Here is a 20879-nt window from a genome sequence, read left to right on the forward strand (position 1 = left end):
GTCCTTGAGTGGCCCGGACTTGAACCCGAAAACTGAAAATAGCTGTGCAGCAACGATCCCCATCCAACCTGACAGAGCTTGAGAGGATCTGCAGAGAAGAATGGAAGAAACTCCCAAAATACAGGTGTGCGAAGCTTGTAGCGTCATACCCAAAAAGACTTGAGGCTGTAATCACTGCCAAAGGTGCTTCAACAAAGTATTGACTAAAGGGTTTGAATACTTATGTAAATGTCATAGTTTTTTTTATATACATTTGCAAAAATGTTTTTGCTTTGGCATTATGGGGTATAGTGTGTAGATTGATGAAGGAAAAAAAAATATTTAATCCATTTTAGAATAAGGCTGTAGTTTTTTGGGGAAAAAGTCTAGGGGTCTGAATACTTTCTTGGGGACCAAACAATTAATTCCCATTCAAAATCCTATTTTCCCAAACCTAACCTTTAAGCGAACCCTAACCTTAACCCGGACCCCTAACCCTAATTGTAACCCTAACCCTAAACCTACTTGTAACCCCTAAGCCTAAAATAGCCTTTTTCCTTGTGGGGACAGGCAAAATGTCCCTACTTGCCTGAATTTTACTTGTTTCACTATCCTTGTGAGGACTTCTGGTCCCCATAAAGAGAAGAAAAAAAAACACACACACCATGAGCTAATTCTCTATGCGAGATTGCCTTGGTACAGCTATTGAAATGTTAACATCCTTTAATAACACCTCACATTGTTGTGTTTTGGGACGTGGCATCAGACCCTTCCCGCGGTGATGTCAATTTCACGTGTTTGTGTGTGTGTGCGTATGCAGGTTTGTGCGTGTGTATACCGTAATTTCCGGACTATTAAGCGCACCTGAATATAAGCCGCACCCACTGAATTTTGAAAAAATTATTATTTTGAACATAAATAAGCCGCACATGTCTATAAGCCGCAGGTGCCTACTGGTACATTGAAACAAATGAACTTTACACGGCTTGTAACAAATATAAATAGGCTTTAACGAAACACGGCTTGTAACAAAAAATAAAACATTTGCAGTAAGCTTTAGTTGTCTTTTTGCACTGAGTCAATTCCTCACTCTGCTGTTTCCAACGTCTTATCATCGACTCATTAAGACCAAGCTCCCGTGCAGCAGCTCTATTTCCTTTTCCAACAGCCAGATCAATCGCCTTTAACTTGAAAGCTGCATCATATGCATTTCTCTGTGTCTTTGCCATGATGAGGGTGACAAAATGACTACCGTAATCAGAAGGATGGGAAGTTTGAGAGCGCTCGATTTAATCTAAACAGTAAACAAAAAAGTTGTTTGACCTTAACCCGTTTGGCAATTTCATTGGTCTAATGAAAGCTTCATGCCGCCAAAAAACTGAGCACGTCACAGAATGTGCTTTTTTGGAAAAAAAAAATTGAAAGCGGGAAAAATCCATATATTAGCCGCGTCATTGTTTAAGCCGTGATGTTCAAAGCGTGGGAAAAAAGTTGCGGCTTATAGTCCGGAATTTACGGTATACTGTTTGTGTGAGTATGTGCGTAAGGTAAGCTTAGTTCAGTCACAGCGCGGTACAGCACTCCAATGCCCACTAGCAACATAAAGCTCTCACCATGGCAGGTCTATTTTAGAAAGCTGAAGGTCTCTACCCTGGTGGCATGGTCCTGTGTAAATACCAGGACTCCTGTCTTAGAGTTAACCCTGCAGCCTGTAGTACCTGTTTCCTTTCACTGTATCACAGTTACACGCAGGTAGAGCCCAGTCAAGGTACTAGGTATTCTTAACTGACATCACCTTTACTGAGTTCAGTGCAAGGAAAAATCTGTAAATCGGTACTACAGTAAACGCTCAGCAAAAAGCACACAGAAAAACAGACATGGAGAGAGAGACAGATCTGTCTGCGTGCGTGTCCCACTGTGTGTGTGTGTGTGTGTGTGAGACCATCACCTTCATCCCAGCGGTCTCCGTTGTGATCTTCACTGGGTACGTTGCTGTCACAGTCAGCCCCGTCTGCCAGACTCCCGTCCTCCTCCATGATGTGCAGCTTGTCCTCATCATCTGAATCTGAGCCTGGGGCCTTCACCACGTTACTGTAGTTGGTTACTGCGGGCGGAGAGAGAGGAGAGGGGTTGGTCATTTCACTGTCTATCAACCATTAATATGATAGAAGTGAGACGCGATTTAAGACAATGAAGATGGAAGGTGCTGTATTGGATGAGAGAATGGTCCCCAGTAGGGATGCACATTTTGGTCAATTGTGCTCCCATCTAACTGACCATCATCAACCAGTCAACAAACGGTTATATTTCTTCCCAAACAGTATAATGACGTGACCAACAGAAAATACTATCAGAGATCTTCATATAATGACGAGATGCTTATGTTTCTGCCCTAACAATGGGAGTTGTCTGAAGGCAGGAAACAAGCTTAGGCCCAAAATAAGCCCATAGAAACTCATTGGACATATCTTGGACATATATTGGCGAGAGTGAAACCTCTCACTTCGCCTCTTCCTCTCTGATACATACAGTACATGCATACACGGACCAGACATTTTTCATGAAGAGCTTATTAATGGAAACATGCAACAATAGCAAGCCTATCGTCTTAGTCAAAAGGCGTTATTAGCCTGTTATTAAACATGCAACTCCTGTAATGTAGCAGCTAATAAAACGTAATCTTTTTCAAACATTTGCCAAAATGTAGTTTGCGGAAAACACAGTTCTAAACAGAGCACCTAATGCCAGCAGTTCCAAATGTGACAGAGATGAAAATCTATAGACCGATAAGCATGACCGGTCAAATGTATTTTCGGCAGCTAACCGATTAACGGTTAATCATTAACATCCTTAGTCTCCAGTCTTGGAATATAATCAATTATGCCAGCAGATTAGCCAAATCTAGACAGAAAATATGCAAACAAATCAAATATAGGCTAAAGCCAAAGCACGTCATTACTAACAACCAAGGAAACAGAGCACTCCTGAATGGTATCTTCTCGACACAGAACGGCTTTTCTCAAACCACCTCTCTAAATTCAGTATTTTTCTCCTGGAGGTGCCCATAGCCAGTGACCTCCATTCCATTTCAGTGTTAGTTTACACAGTGGAATGGGAGATAAGGGAAATGGGTTTGATTCTGTGTAGCAGCCTAAAGTCTAATTATCTGTGGTATGCTAAGGTATGTGCTAGCCTAGCCTAGCATAGCACACTGACATACTATTATACAGCAGGAGAACAGAGTGCTCTGTGAAATGGTTATGTACTGCTTATGAATATGATATGTATGGGTTATAAATATGTAATGAAGTGTTCAGACCCATACGAGGATGTACAGTAAAGGGAAAGATTCATATATTGGGACTCATGTGCTTACTAATAGCCAATAGCCTATATAAATAGCCTATAGTCAACAATCTAATCCAAGGCTGCCTCCATATTAAACCTTGAACTCTCCCCTCCCCCATCAATGTGTACATCTTTACCTCTACATTATTACTGGCAGAGTGAGATGTGTAAGGGTCTCTCTGTCTGTGTGTGTGTGTGTGTGTGTGTGTGTGTGTGTGTGTGTGTGTGTGTGTGTGTGTGTGTGTGTGTGTGTGTGTGTGTGTGTGTGTGTGTGTGTGTGTGTGTGTGTGTGTGTGCTACAGGGTTAGAGCGCTAGGAGAGCCTCAGTCTACAGAAGTGATTATTAGAGACATACATAACACTGATGCTCTACAGCAGGTGTGTGTGGTTGCTTGCGAGTGCGCAAGTTGTGCGCGGGTCAGCTGTTTGTTCACCCGCACCCGCACCCGCCCGCAATTGCTAATAATCTATCAGCAACTACCCGACTATATGTAATAAAGTGAAAATCTGAGGCCCGCACCTGACCCTAACCCGCTAATATAGAAAATGCTCTATAGGCTACAGTCAATTTCAATTTTTTGACAGAATTTTTTTGCCTGATTTAGATATGTTTCTGCTTATAATTTCCAACATTTAGATAGGCTATTTGTTAGTCAACTTGTCTATAATTAGATACATGCAGTTTCTCATCTGTCATAAAATGTTGCCCTAGAAGACTAAATAAACCCTTGCTCACCACAATGTAATAAATCGATAGAATTGAATGCTTCAATCTAGTTGACAGCGGTAAAGTTCTCTGTCATCTCTGCTTCTTACACAGAGCAAAGGTGTTAAGGGATCGGGAATAAAATGCAATAACAAAAAAAAATTGTTATGTGCAACATTTTCAAATGACATCAGTGTTACCGGTTGTAAGGAAATAGAAAGTCGTGAAAACAAACCAACATGTTTCTGATAAGATTTCAGTTCGGCTTAAATGCATATTTTAAGTGGTTAAAATAATATCAGCTTTTATGATGATGAAATTGATGATGAAACCGTGGATGGATGGCGGCATTCGCGCAAAACTGAAAGTGCGAACCACCGCATTTAACCATGAAAAGAAGTCTGAAAATATGGCTGAATATAAACAGTGTAGTTATTCCCTCCTCAAGGTAATCCAACAAGCAAAATGCCGGTACAGGGACAAAGTAGAGTCGCAATTCAACGGCTCAGACACGAGACATATGTGGCAGGGTCTACAGGAAATCACAGACTACAAAAAGAAAACCAGCCACGTCATGGACACTGACGTCACACTTCCAGACAAACTAAACACCTTCTTTGCCCGCTTTGAGGATAATACAGTGCCACCGTCGCGGCCCACTACAAGGACAGTGCCCCCCCCCCTTCTCCTCCGTGGCTGATGTGAGTAAAACATTTAAACATGTTAACCCTCGCAAGGCTGCTGGCCCAGACGACATCCCTAGCCACATCCTCAGAGCATGCACAGACCAGCTGGCTGGTGTGTTTACAGACATATTCAATCGCTCCCTATCCCAGTCTGCTGTCCCCACATACTTCAAGATGGCCACCTTTGTTCCTGTACCCAAGAAGGCAAAGATAACTGAAATAAACGACTACCGCCACGTAGAACTCACTTCTTGACAGAAGTGAGTTCTACGTGGCGGTAGTCGTTTATTTCAGTTATCTTTGCCTTCTTGAAGTGCTTTGAGAGACTAGTCAAGGATCATATCACCTCCACCTTACCGGCCACCCTAAACCCACTTCAGTTTGCATACCGCCCCAACAGGTCCAAAGACGATGCAATGCAATCGCCATCACACTGCACACTGCCCTATCCCATCTGGACAAGAGGAATACCTATGTAAGAATGCTGTTCATTGACTACAGCTCAGCAGTCAACACCATAGTACCCTCCAAGCTCATCATCAAGCTGGAGGCCCTGGGTCTCAACCCCGCCCTGTGCAATTGGGTCCTGGTCTTTCTGAAGGGCCGCCCCCCAGGTGGTGAAGGTAGGAAGCAACATCTCCACTTCGCTGACCCTAAACACTGGGGAGAGCCCCCTCCTGTACTCCCTGTTCACCCACGACTGCGTGGCCATGCACGCCTCCAACTCAATCATCAAGTTTACAGACGACACAACAGTAGTGGGTTTGATTACCAACAACGATGAGACAGCCTACATGGAGGAGGTGAGGGCACTCGGAGTGTGGTGTCAGGAAAACAACCTCTCACTCAACGTCAACAAAACAAAGGAGACAGCAGAAGGAGCACCCCCCCTATCCACATCGAAGGGACAGCAGTGGAGAAGGTGCTAAGTTTTAAATTCCTCGGCGAACACATCACAGATAAACTGAAATGGTCCACCCACACAGACAGTGTGGTGAAGAAGGCACAGTAGCGCCTCTTCAACCTCAGGAGGCTGAAGAAATTTGGCTTGTCACCCAAAACCCTGACAAACTTTTACAGATGCACAATCGAGAGCATCCTGTCGGGCTGTATCACAGCTTGGTATGGCAACTGCTCCGCCCTCAATCACAAGGCTCTCCAGAGGGTGGTGCGGTCTGCACAACGCATCACCGGGGGCAAACTACCTGCCCTCCATGACACCTACAGCACCCGATGTCACAGGAAGGCCAAAAAGATCATCAAGGACAACAACCACCCGAGCCACTGCCTGTTCACACCGCTACCATCCAGAAGGAGAGGTCAGTACAGGTGCATCAAAGCTGGGACTAAGAGACTGACAAACAGCTTCTCTCTCAAGGCCATCAGACTACTAAACAGCAATCACTAACTCAGAGAGGCTGCTGCCTACATTGAGACCCAATCACTGGCCACTTTAATAAATGGATCACTAGTCACTTTCAACAATGCCACCTTAAATGCCACTTTAATAATGTTTACATATCTTACATTACTCATATCATAGGTATATACTGTATTTTATACCTTCTATTGCACTTTGCTTATGCCACTCGGCCATCGCTCATCCATATATTTATATGTACATATTCTCATTCACCCCTTTAGATTTGTATGTATTAGGAAGTTGTTGATAAGTTGTTAGATTACTTGTTAGATATTACTGCACTGTCTCAAGGAGTTAATATTAAAGGTATGTGAGAGGTTAAGTCCAAATATCAGTTTCCATTAAACCCATCTGAACAGTAGGCTACAGTTCTCTTGACGTGCCATAGGCCTATTTGAAATCCCGGTCTTGTGACTGTTGAATTTGTATAGCACCTCACAATCATCACACAACATTCTCTTTTACCACTTCACTAAAACATTCCCAAACATTACTTTTCTGTCCCTCCTTTTGTCAAAAATCTATTTCGCTGCTTTTCTCTGATTTAATTAAACTCCGACATTGTCCTTTTTGCCTCCGTGGATCAACTTTAACTTTCTGCCCGTTCCAAAAACCTTTTGGTGCGCGTACAGTTAGGCCCTAAAGCTTAGGCTTATGCACTAATGCCAGATAGCCTAAAATAATGAAAGAAAAACAAGAATGATACATTTAGATTTATTAAGGTATTGTTTTTTCTTTATTCAACCGTTACCCACCCACCCTTCGCCCACACAATAGCTAATGACCCTTAATCCACCCGCACCTCAGATATAACCGCTGGGACTGCGGGTTATATGTCAACACGTGCATCACTAGTGTGTGTGCTATTGAGCTTTACAGTCATGGGAGTAATCATACTTCATACTGCCTCTCGTCTCTTTTCATTTCAACCTGTTTCTTCATCTCTCTCTCTCTATTCCACCTGTGGTCACCCCCTCTCTCTCCCTCCCTATCTCTCACTCTCTCTTTCCATCTCTTTTTCCCCAGCTCTCAGCACTGTGCCTCTCTCAGGCCAAATCAATTCTCCTCTGAGAGGCGCCCAGTCAGCAGTGGGCTCAAGCTGCAGCACCAAAACAGAGATCACACACATCACACACACTACAAAACCACCCACACACACTCCCTCCCCAGCCCACACTCTCTGGCCTTATCGCCCACATTTACATTAAGCTGATTTGGTGGTTCTCTCTTTCCTAACCCCACTCCATCTTTCTCCCTCTCTCTCTCTCTCTCTGTCTCTCTCTCTCTCACTCCCCTTCTGGAGCATAGTGGTGGATGATGATAATGTGGAGATGCAGCAGCCTGTGGCTGGGGAATGATCTTCTGTAAGAATAGTTCTGCAGAGCTGAGAATCACGGGGAGGTTTGTTTTCTGCATAGAGTACACATGGTTGATATTCACAGAGACTCCCCATAGGCACACACACAGCTCAGGAAGAGAGGGATGGAGGGAGGCCATTATATGGAGTGTGTTCCCAGGGTCAACACGGCTCTGCATCTGAAGAATTCCACAGCTACAGTATCATCAGGAGACTCATCTCTCTGTCTATCATCTCTCTGTTCTCCCTCTCTTTATCTCCCCACCCCCAACCCCCACACTCCTGTCAGGCTGAGTCCAGTGATGTATGGACCCTCTGGCTGGAGTAGTAGCACCAGTGCTGAGTGACTCTTCAATCTGAAACAAGAGCCATACAGTCAGAGGTACAGGTGCAAAGTCAGCAATAAAAACACGTACAGGAGCATCACTGAGAGTGGATTGAGATGTGTCAGAGAAATGACAAAACGGCAAGCCAGAGCCACCACAAAGTCGTTTGATGGATAGATAAAAGTGAAAGGGGTTGCTGGTAGTGAGAGAAAAAAAATCATCATCACAGCCATGTTTGTTCGCTTCACCTCAGAACTGACAAGAGTAAAAGGATGGTGCTTAGCACTGACCATTAGCTGGATAGGAAGTGAATTCCTCTGGGCCACAATAGTGTGTTTCTAACAGCGGTAGGTAAGCAACACCTAGGGAAAACAAAGCAAGAACAGAGGTCCCTCTCCCTCCTCTCCACTCTCCGTCAGCCTGACCTGTTTAGACAGCTGTGTTCATTAGCACTAGCGCACTAACAGATGTAACAGTGTAGGTTCCGTCCCTCTCTTCGCCCTAACCTGGGCTCGAACCAGGGACCCTTGCACACATCATCAACTGACACCCACGAAGCATCGTTACCCATCGCGCCACAAAAGCGACGCAAGGGGAAACCCTACTTCAAGTCTCAGAGCGAGTGACGTCACCGATTGAAATGCTATTAGCGCGCACCACCGCTAACTAACTAGCCATTTCACATCGGTTACACAGACACCAACACACGACATGACTCTATTGCAACTCATCTGAGGGGAGGAGAAACCTCTACCACCCTTTAACTTGGAACTTCAAAGAGGAACATTTTTACATTCATTTCCTCTAATCTTGGCACCCAGAACCAAATTGCCAAATACAGAACAAGTAGAAAATACGTTCCACTGAGAATAACTAGTTAGGCTATACAGATGATGTAAACCTAAGCCAAAAGTCAACCACATTTTCACAGCTTATCTGGAAAGACATCCAGTTCTCTGGTCCCAATGCATACATTGGTGTTTCTCACAAACTACCTAGTGCAGGAGGTGAAGAGACCACCTAACATGGGTGTGTGAATGAAAGCCTGTTCTTTAAGAACAGAACAGAGCAGTCAGTAAAACTCTGACTACTCCCTAGACTGGTCTACCATTACACAACAGTTACATCCGCTCCTCTCTGGTGTAGTGGCCACCAGTCAGGTATCAGACCAACCCTTTTAAATTGTGTGTCCCGAATAATGGCACCCTATTCCCTGTATGGTGCACTATACAGCATACAGGTGTATAGTGCACCACACAGGGAATATGGACAGAACTATATGGGCCCTGGTTAAAAGTAGTACACTGTATAGGGGATAGGGCAAGTCTGATAAAGCCTTTTTTCCCCGAATATCCTCGGCCTGCTCTGCTTTGTTCTGTGAAGTGCCTATTTAAAACCAAGCTGATGGCAGCCCTGCCCAGCCAATGCCCACACCTACTGTCACCTACTGTACCATGCGCCTTCGGTACTCAGAAACCGTTTTGACACATGCCAAGCTGAGTCAATAAAAGCCTGTGAAACAGGAGCGGGGCGGGACAATCCTTTTGTGATAACCTCACCACCTCATTGGCCCTCTCACAAGCCCCTGTAACCTCATTATACTAAGATAATTTCAACAGACTTAAATATTCTGATGTTATGTCACAGATTTACTTTCTCAGCTCAGTGACGGATGGTCAATCGGCCTACCTACTGTACCTAGGACATTGGGTGGGCACTGAATGGGGGTGAAACAGTTGTGGATTCAATCAATACACAGATCAATACATTGTTGGTTCTTATTGGAAAATACTGGGCAAGAAATGGAAACCAAGAGTAAAGGAAGTCTTTAGATGAATGCAGAAACCTACAGTACAACACATCCTGCACTATGCTGTCTGAACTATGCCTGGAATGTCCAACCAAAACACCTCCACAGTGTTTGGGCCTTAAAGAGACGTGTGTGTGTGTGTGTGTGTGTGTGTGTGTGTGTGTGTGTGTGTGTGTGTGTGTGTGTGTGTGTGTGTGTGTGTGTGTGTGTGTGTGTGTGTGTGTGTGTGTGTGTGTGTGTGTGTGTGTGTGTGCGCGCTTTCTCCCTCTCGCACTCTACAAAACAAATCATTTGCACTCGTTCAGGATCCTTTGTTGCAGCGTTTAGTTTGTGTGATTGGACAGGCTACATCCTGCTGGAGCAGCTTTCACACCACTTCTATATTTAACCCACTAGGCTACACTCTCCTCTCGCTGAAGTACACCATCTATACACACACACAGACACACACACACACACACACACACACACACACACACACACACACACACACACACACACACACACACACACACACACACACACACACACACACACACACACACACACACACACACACAGAGGTACACCACTTATTTTACAAAGGCCACGCAGCACAGCAATTCACAGAACAGCGCTGCCGGGCAGCCAACGGATGGTGAAAATACCACAGGCATCCCCCTCTAAAGAGAACAAACCAGCGCCGTCACAGTCTGCTGCAGAGCAAGGTACTTTGCTTTCCTCACAGAACCCACAACAATTAAACAAACCAAACTAAAACAAAGCCGTGCCATTCAAAACCCAGTATGCAGACTCAAGGTGAGACGCCCTGTACTTGACTGAGGCAACGGTACTGTTATTTAAAACAAAACCATGCACTCCAGATAGGACTAGACAGGAAGGTCACCTAAACAGTTAGGGTGACAAAACTTTTTTTTTAAATTAAAAGGCAACTTCTCACCTCACTTCAAAAAGACACATGGGTCTAACCAATATGAACCTTGATTTCTGACTTTCTCACGTTTGCTACAATAGCTGTGTCTGGGCATCGGCGCAGAGGAAGGCTCCAGCCTTGGAGCGGTATTGGATGTCGTGCCTGGACTGGGCACCGGCGCAGATAAGGGCTCCGGCCAAGAAGCTGGGTTGGACGCCGTGCCTGGACTGGGCACCGGCGCAGCAGAAGGCTCCGGCCTTGGAGCTGGACAGGACACCGTGCCTGGACTGGGCACCGGCGCAGAGGAAGGCTCCGGCCATGGATCGGGACTGGACGCTGTGCCTGGACTGAGCACCGGTGCAGAGGAAGGCTCCGGCCATGGAGCGGGACTGGACGCTGTGCCTGGACTGGGCACCGGTGCAGAGGAAGGCTCCGGCCATGAAGCTGGGTTGGACGCCGTGCCTGGACTGGGCACCGGCGCAGCGGAAGGCTCCGGCCTTGGAGCTGGACAGGACACCGTGCCTGGACTGGGCACCGGCGCAGAGGAAGGCTCCGGCCATGGAGCGGGACTGGACGCTGTGCCTGGACTGGGCACCGGTGCAGAGGAAGGCTCCGGCCATGGAGCGGGACTGGACGCCTTGCCTGGACTGGGCACCGGCGCAGAAGAAGGCTCCAGCCATGGCACCGACGCAGGAAGCTCCGGGCCGTTGACCGTCGCCGGAAGCTCCGGACCGTTGACCGTCGCCGGAAGCTCCGGACCGTTGACCGTCGCCGGAAGCTCCGGACCGTTGACCGTCGCCGGAAGCTCCGGACCGTTGACCGTCGCCGGAAGCTCCGGACCGTTGACCGTCGTCGGAAGCTCCGGACCGTTGACTGTTGTCGGAAGCTCCGGACCGTTGACCGTCGCCGGAAGCTCTGGGCTGTGGACCGTCGCTGGAGGTTCCGGGCTGTGGACCGTCGCTGGAGACTCCGGACTGTACACACGCACTGGTGGACGAGTGCGGGGAGCCGGCACAGGACGTACCCGGCTGGGGACACGCACTGGAGGCCTGGTGCGTGGAGCCGGCACAGGTGGCACCGGACTGATGACACGCTCTTAAGGGCGAGTGCGGGGAGATGGCACAGGACGTACCGGACTGGGGAGGCGCACTGGCGGCCTGGTACGTGGAGCCGGCACAGGTGGCACCGGACTGATGACACGCACTTCAGGGCGAGTGCGGGGAGATGGCACAGGACTCACCAGACTGCTGACCTGCACAACATCTCTCTCCTCTCTCCCTCTCCCAACTTCTCCATCGCCTCCCTGACGGTCTCTGGCTCTACAGGATGAGTGCGGGGCGCTGGCACAGATGGCACCGGACTGATGACCCGCTCTTCAGGGCGAGTGCGAGAAACCAACACAGGACGTACCGGGCTGAGAAGGCTCACTGGAGGCCTGGTGCGTGGAGCCAGCGCAGATGGCACCGGACTGGTGTCACGCTCTTCAGCATGCCTGCGCTGCAGCATACTCCTAGCCAACATCATTCTCCGATATCCCTCCTCACACTGCTCCATCAACTCCCAGGCGGACTCTGGCTCTCTCCTTGGCTCGGCCGACCACCCCTCATGCCCCCCCCCAAGAAAATCTTGGGGTTTCTGTGGCCGCGGTCACTGGCGTCGTCGCTGTCCTTCCTGAGTCCTCGCCAAGGAAGGGTCTCGTGTCCTCCCATGATTTCTTCCCAGGTCCAAAACTCCTTTACCTCCGTCACACGCTGCTTGGTCCTTGCTTGGTGGGATATTCTGTCACGATCGTCGTACAGAGCGGACCAAGGCGCAGCGTGAGTTGAGTTCCACATAATTTTAATTCACAGTGAAACAACAAAAACAACAAAACATCCAACGGCCGTGAAGTACAGCGCGCACATAGGCACTAACTGAAACAATATCCCACAAAACAGGTGGGAGAAAGGGCTTCCTAAATATGATCCCCAATTAGAGGCAACGATTACCATCTGCCTCTAATTGGGAACCATACAACTCACCAACATAGAAATAGAATGACTAGAACACCCCCCTAGTCACACTCTGACCTAAACACCAAAGAGAACCAAGGGCTCTCTATGGTCAGGGCGTGACAAGCTGGGGCGGCAGGTAGCCTAGTTAGAGCGTTGGACTAGTAACCGGAAGGTTGCAGGACCGAATCCCCGAGCTGTCAAGGTAAAAATCTGTCGTTCTGCCCCTGAACAAGGCAGTTAACCCACTGTTCCTAGGCTGCCATTGAAAATAAGAATTTGTTATTCTTGACTTGTCTAGTTCTTAACTGACTTGTCTAGTTCAATAAAGGAACAAAAAAAATTGCTGAAGGAATGAGACTTGGAAGAGTGGTAATGCGAGACTAAACCAATGCAAAAGGTTCCAGGAATTGTGAATATGGCCATTAGAGGCTGGTGGGAGGAGTTATAGGAGGACTAGGCTCATTGTAATGGCTGGAAGGGAATAAGTGGAACAGAGTCAAACACGTTGTTTCCATGTGTTTGATATGTTTGGTATCATTTCATTCTAGCCATTGAAATTAGCCTGTTGTCCTATAGATTCTCTTACCAGCCTCCTCTGATGTATGATCAGTCACTTTATGAACTCTCTATCAGCCTCTTACTGCAAAAATATTTCACATGAAACCATGTGGTTTTGGAACACTTCACATGTGATGATATTTCACATCAAGTTTCAAATGTGGATCTTTTTCACATGAGATTACACAGGTGATGCCCTGCAAACACAAATGAGTCGTTAGGATGTCCCTGGAACGTCACACAGTCAAAGTGTTTTCAACTGATATATTTGACACACACAATGACATTGTGTATGTTTATTTATACAGCAATTATTATTCAACCTGTCCTCACCTGGGATTTGAACTCACAACCTTTTGGTTCACGGTATTCTGATCTTCCTGCTACGACACCATATCAAAAACAAATTTTACTTGGATTCCTACACTTTGGACTTCAAAGTAAATTTCAGATTTGTGAAAAATAAAAAAGTATATTTATCATAAGCCATGGATTGAGATAGGGATTTGGACTTGTGAGTTTTACTTAATTCTCCGTACTGGCCAATGACTATAACGGCGATTCTGATCCAACCATAAAATACATTGTGCCCCTGGACTGAGAGGATGGAAGGTCAATATGTAGCTAGATGTAGAAGGATAACGTTAACTACCTAACGTTGCCCATGAAAGGAAGTTAGGCTAGCGAGCAAGCATTTTAGCCAGTTAGCCTAGGACAACAAAAAATAAAAGCAAGTACAGAGTCATAAATCATTTCGTCAACATGAAAAAGAGGATGGCATTGGTATTTCTCTACAAATCAGAACCATGGACAGCCACATCATATTTAGCTTACATAGATTGGACTAAATTGTTTTAGGTATCTTTTAGTTGTCACTGTATTAGATGAACCATAGGGGATTTGATAATGTTGAAATGTTGATTTTGAAATGGTGCTAGAATAGTGGAGGCAGCTCCTGTTTTCTTTGCGACTTGCAGCAACTCTCCGTTGTTCTAAATTAATAGTTGTTTAGAAGTCAGAAAATGTTGGAAACATTAACTTTTTTGACCATGCTTTAGGTCATGTAACTGTTTGTTACCTGCAATATGCTTTGTGGACTTCACCGTACAGAGGTTGCTCTCCGGTTTTGTGATGAAAAAAAGGTGTGGTTGAATTTATTCTGCCACTGTGTCTTCTTATTGTCTCGGCCATAGGCATATATAGGTAGGCCGTCATTGTAAAACAAGAATTTGTTCTTAACTGACTTGCCTAGTTAAATAAAGGTTAAATAATACAAATAAAAAAATATCACGGTCGCAAGGCATATGAACTAACAGGTTGTAGAACAAATAATGCAATTATCGCTTTTTTTTCTGGCTTGGCTTCCCCAGTGATTTTACTTACGCATTGCTACTGCTACTGAGCCCAGAGGTTCTTAAACTTTTTGGGCCAGGGGACCCTTACTGTGTTAGCAAATTCATCAGGGACCCCCTCATAATGAGAACACAACTCGAGTGAGATAGAAATAGCATACAAGGAGTTTGACTATAACTTTGGCAGTGCATGACCGGACAAACCGGGTCAAAATCTCAGGCCCTCTGAAGGAATTCTGTAATTCTACACATTTTGTCATGGGGCAGAGAGATGTTCTGTTGTTGCAGCTTTAAAGATAATATCCTGCAATTCTAAAAAAAAATGTCATGAGGGAGAGAGAAAACGTATCAGTTTTAGAGCTTAAATTACAGGGCATTTATGTAAAAATAAAAACATTTTGGGGGAATACAAGAAGTAGTTGAAAAATGTATAATTGGTGGAGTACTATGGATAGAAATGTCCCTGTGAGCCTCCCAAGCCCATGTTGTCCAGGGTTAAGAACATATATTGTAGATTAATAATATTACATTGTATAACACGCTCTAAACATATTCAATGGATCCCTTGGCTAAAATGTGTTCAATCTGTTGTTAGTAATAACACTTTTTTATCTGGCCGCGGACCCCTGCAGTACCTCCGCGACCCCAATTTGAGAACCCCTGACTTAGCATATTCTCGGCCTAACATTCACCCATTCACCACAGGTAGCCAGCCATCAGAGCCCCAAACTCAGCAGAGATAGCCTGAGAGCAGTCATATCCAGCATCAGTTATCTTTCCATGACTACACAACACAGAAAGAATCATACAAGTCTGAATCACTGTTCTAAGTTTAATATTAGCCCTAAAAAGGAGAAAAAACTACGTTGACATAATAGTAACACGTACACCAAGGGGGCTTCAGCAGTGAATCATTCAAATCTAAGAACCAGCAGAGCGCTCCTCATATTCATCAAGTGAGAAGACAAAAGACTTGTCATCTTAATGGTGCTAATCAGCTTTAGCATAGAAGCTAATAAGTCTCCCCACAGGTCACATGCTCCTACTACAGTATCTTTTCAGGTAGAGTGTGTTGAGGCTGAGGGCTCTACACTGCACTGCTTGCGAAAGTATTCACCCCCCTTGGAATTTTTCCTATTTTGTTGCCTTACAACCTGGAATTAAAATAGATTTTTGGGGGGGTTTGTATCATTTGATTTACACAACATGCCTACCACTTTGAAGATGCAAAATATTTTTTATTGTGAAACAAACAAGAAATAAGCGTGCATAACTAATCACCACCCAAAGTCAATACTTTGTAGAGCCACATTTTGCAGCAATTACAGCTGCAAGTCTCTTGGGGTATGTCTCTATGAGCTTGGCACATCTAGCCACTGGGATTTTTGCCCATTCTTCAAGGCAAAACTGCTCCAGCTCCTTCAAGTCGGATGGGTTCCGCAGGTGTACAGCTATCTTTAAGTCATACCACAGATTCTCAATTGGATTGAGGTCTGGACTTTGACTAGGCCTTTCCAAGACATTTAAATGTTTCCCCTTAAACCACTCAAGTGTTGCTTTAGCACTATGCTTAGGGTCATTGTCCTGCTGGAAGATGATTATCTGTCCCAGTTGCAAATCTCTGGAAGACTGAAACAGGTTTCCCTCAAGAGTTTCCCTGTATTTAGCACCATCCATCATTCCTTCAATTCTGACCAGTTTCCCAGTCCCTGCTGATGAAAAACATCCCCACAGCATGATGCTGTCACCAGGATGGTGTTCTTGGGGTGCTGCGAGGTGTTGGGTTTGCGCCAGACATAGCGTTTTCCTTGATGGCCAAAAAGCATAATTTTAGTCTCATCTGACCAGAGTACCTTCTTCCATATGTTTGGGGAGTCTCCCACATGCCTTCTGGTGAACACCAAATGTGTTTGCTTATTTTTTTCTTTAAGCAATGGCTTTTTTCTGGCCACTCTTCCGTGAAGCCCAGCTTTGTGGAGTATACAGCTTAAAGTGGTCCTATGGACAGATACTCCAATCTCCGCTGTGGAGCTTTGCCCCTCTGATTAATGCCCTTCTTGCCTGGTCCGTGAGTTTTGGTGGGCAGCCCTCTCTTGGCAGGTTTGTTGTGGTGCCATATTCTTTCCGTGGGATGTTCAAAGTTACGGATATGTTTTTATAACCCAACCCTGATCTGTACTTACATTTACATTACATTTACGTAATTTAGCAGACGCTCTTATCCAGAGCGACTTACAAATTGGTGCATTCACCTTATGATATCCAGTGGAACAGTGGAAGGATTACTTTATCCTATCCCAGGTATTCCTTAAAGAGGTGTGGTTTCAGGTGTCTCCGGAAGGTGGTGATTGACTCCGCTGTCCTGGCGTCGTGAGGGAGCTTGTTCCACCATTGGGGTGCCAGAGCAGCGAACAGTTTTGACTGGGCTGAGCGGGAACTGTGCTTCCGCAGAGGTAGGGAAGCGAGCAGGCCAGAGGTGGATGAACACAGTGCCCTTCTTTGGGTGTAGGGACTGATCAGAGCCTGAAGGTACGGAGGTGCCGTTCCCCTCACAGCTCCGTAGGCAAGCACCATGGTCTTGTAGCAGATGCGAGCTTACTTCTCCACAACTTTGTCCCTGACCTGTTTGGAGAGCTCATTGGTCTTCATGGTGCTGCTTGCTTGGTGGTGACCCTTGCTTAGTGGTGTTGCAGACTCTGGGGCCTTTAGGAACAGGTGTATATATACTGAGATCATGTGACATTTAAATAAAGTCCACCTGTGTGGAATCTAACAAGTAATTTTTTTCATTTCACTTCATCAATTTGGACTATTTTGTGTATGTCCATTACATGAAATCCAAATAAAATTACAGGTTGTAATGCAACAAAATAGGAAAAACGCCAAGGGGGATGAATACTTTTGCAAGGCACTGTACATCAGGGAGGGAGGTTAATGGAGATAATTCTTCTTCCACCATTTTAATGTTGTCAACTGAGTATGACTTCCAACTTCATTGCCTGATCTCTCCTAGTGACCCTGTTCTAGTCATGTCCAACCAGGTCATCAGAAGGATCAGCCAATCGTAAAAAAGACTACTTCAAACCGGAGATAGGCTCAATGGCGCTGCCCATGCTGTCACAGACGCTATAACGGTACAGATACAAAGATGAATGCTCTATCTATATCTCTATGGGAGAACGGCTTTTCAATAGGGCTGTGACGATACCAGTATCGCAATATTTCTTCCAAGGCATAAATGAGAACACAAAGCAGACAAAGTTTTTTGGTCCTTTAAAAAACATGCTGTATGTAAAATAGTGTGCTATAGCTTGGAAAATAAATAAATACATCTCTGGATGACAACATAATGGTATTTGTTTCCAACACTGGGGCTGTTTTCTTAAAGAACTTAACTCTGTTTTGTGTTTTGTTTCCGTGCCACGATACCAACGAGGATCACGATACTGGTATCGTCCTGGCCCTACTTTTCAATAACTCCCGGAAAGGAATGGCCTCTCACTGAAGAAAGAATCCTTGTTGTTTAGGTTAGGAATACAAAAACATTACAGAACATGAGAAAACTATTTGATAAAGTGTTTAAGTTTAACCTGAAATACCTGAAGAAGACATAGAATAGGCCTAATTCGCATACAAGAAAAGCTGTAGACTACTAGTACCTGGAGATAAAACCTTTAAACCACATAGGCCTACCCAATGAACATTAAGATGAGCCACAGCCACACATAGACAATCTTTGTCCTCAGCTAGTAGTGTTTGCCTGGCTCTCCAGAGATCTTCTAAATAAGGCCAGGTAGACCGGTGTAAGTGGTGTTAGCTGGGCTACTCCACAACTCAGAGCTCAGACACGTTCCTCAGAAATGCCCCTGCCTGCCAAGGTGTTTACACTCACACACTACCTGTTTACGTTAGAGGTGAGACAACCCCATCCACAGCAATAACAGCGTACCTTAATAAGCTGCTCACCTCGTAAGGGAATGGAATGAGCAGTGTGTGGGTGGGTGGGTGGGTGGGCAAACTCTGTGTGCATAGGTGCATGTGTGTGTATATGTTTGTGTACTTCTAGGACAATGCTGGACAAAAGTGTGTGTACTGTACATCATGCTACGCGGGCTGGAGAACGTGTCCGTATGGCAGTTCATTACGCTAGACAGGCAGGGGAAAGTGTGCGTGTGCTGTGGCCTACATGAAGCTGTTAAAAGGCATGCCTGGTATGTAAAAAACCCTCCATCGCTATCAGCAGTAGATGGAGCACACTGTGTCACATGACCTCAACAAGGACAAGCTTCAAGGGAGTGGACAGTCATATGCACATACACACACACACACACACACACACACACACACACACACACACACACACACACACACACACACACACACACACACACACACACACACACACACAGGCCAACCTAGTCACATAGCCCAGCACTTTACATTTGAATATGAACATTTGCAACACCCCTTACCCCACACACACAAGTCCAGCTCCTAACACTAAGCAGGTCTATACCGAGACCTGATGTTATCGTTCCATTGTTTTATCGGTTGTACTGGGTGGAGTCTGGCTGTTTTTTATAGCCTGTCTATATAAAGCCAAGGTGGCTGTGAGTGTTCTAGCAGGGCAGTGAGATGTAGAGGAGAGGAAACATCTGGTGTAGCCTCTGGGAGGTACAGTACCTGCACCTTCGCTCCAGCAACCTCTCACTGCCTGGTCTGCTTCACTTCTCTCACCACCTCCCTTTATTTATCTTGCTCTAGAACTCTCCTTCTCTTTTCTACCTTTCATACCTCTCCAGCTGGTACAGGTTTTGTTTAGTCAGCCAGTTTGAGAGAAACCTGATGGCTCCAGTTACTAAAAAACACAACAACAACAACACCAGCAACACAGCAATCCAAATATTGTGATAGCAATATTACTATCACACACCTGGATAAACAACTCTTCCTCTCCCGGGGGACCGGTTTAACTGTAACACCTCTAGAGGAAACGATTTAACTGTAACACCATACAGATCCACATACACTGAAAAAGCAGTTAAATACATAGGCCTAGCTACTTTACACCTTCAAACCCCTCCACCCTCATAGGTGACAGAAGATGTTGTCCAGTGTCCCTCTTCACTGTCAGATCTCACTGAGAGAGACAGACAGACAGACAGGGGCAGTGAGTGAACACCAATGTCATTTTTTTCTGTGAATTTCTCTTAATTTTCCCTTACACTTGGTTACTTTCCTCTGACATTTTCCCCCCTAACTGACACTTGATGCGAGAGAGAGGACAGAGGAGGTTGTCTCTGGGAGGCTAAGATTAGAGCAGCTTCCTGGGGCTTTCCAGGCATGTACTGATGTGGCATTGATTGTCTGAACAAACACACACACCATTGGGCACACGGCATCACCATCACCTAGAATCAGATCAGCTGTTTCAATTGCTGCTCTGCTCTCACCACTTTGGATAGCCTAGCTAGCTAATAATCATGATAGGACAGCAAAAAAAATTGTCTCCATCGTCCGTCCATACACTGTCCATATACTATTTCTGTAGCCTAATACATGGCTAAAGTGTGAAGCCTGGCCAGGCTAGCACTCAGCTGTTGCAGCCTAGGAGCAGGAGACTGAACATTCCAAGCCCTATTATCCTTGCTAGTGTGACTATAGAGGAGTGGAGTAGAGTAGAGTAGAGTAGGGTAGGGTACGGTAGAGTAGTAGAGTAGGGCCGTGGGTGAGGGGGAAAGGCCATTGGACATCAAGCGAGAAGTATGTAGGGCAGGTGGTGTGATACTACCGAGCCATAGTAACAAACAATAGAGTGCATGTGCACGCAAACACACGTCTATTGCCATTCTCTTTTACCTCAACAGCACCCTGCCAAGTCAATGTCCTCCTGCTAATGTAACACAACAGGTTCACAGGTGATGTGGTAAGAGTAGGCAGTACAGTACTAGACTACTAGAAGGCACTGTGGTTCTCTGCAATCCATGCATTCCTAGTCAGCAGAGCAGTCACACACTTCACATACCTGCCAGATGTAGGAAAATCCAGTGAAAAGGCATGGACACACATATAGGCATGGACACACACATGCAGATGTATGCACACACACATACACACAGTCTTGTACAGCTAACCTTGTGGGGACACACAATTCAGTCCCATTCAAAATCCTATTTTTCCTAACCCCTAACCATAGTCTGTACTCTTACCCTTACCTTATTACTAACCCTAACCTTAACCCAAAAACCTAACCTTAACCCTAACCCTAAATCTAATCTTAGCTCCTAACCCTAAATCTAACTATAGCTCCTAACCCTAACCCTTAACGTAATTCTAACGCTAACACTAATCCTAACCTTAACCCTAAACTCCCTCGAAATAGCATTTGACCTCCCCAGCTGGTCAAATTCTTGTTTGTTTACTATTC

The 20879-nt window shown here is 45.6% G+C and overlaps 1 protein-coding gene across 3 annotated transcripts in view; it reads right to left on the reverse strand.

Annotated features, from left to right (window-relative positions):
• Positions 1-20879, reverse strand: part of LOC106590043 (zinc finger E-box-binding homeobox 1) — an 86444-nt gene that overhangs the window by 25064 nt on the left and 40501 nt on the right. For all 3 annotated transcript variants that reach the window (XM_014180546.2, XM_014180545.2, XM_045710992.1), the window contains exon 2: positions 1928-2083. In XM_014180546.2, the coding sequence (XP_014036021.2) occupies positions 1928-2083 (156 nt within the window). The remainder of the gene's footprint in view (positions 1-1927; positions 2084-20879) is intronic.

Source organism: Salmo salar, chromosome ssa29 (assembly GCF_905237065.1).
Source record: "Salmo salar chromosome ssa29, Ssal_v3.1, whole genome shotgun sequence".
NCBI classification, from domain to species: Eukaryota; Metazoa; Chordata; class Actinopteri; order Salmoniformes; family Salmonidae; genus Salmo; species Salmo salar.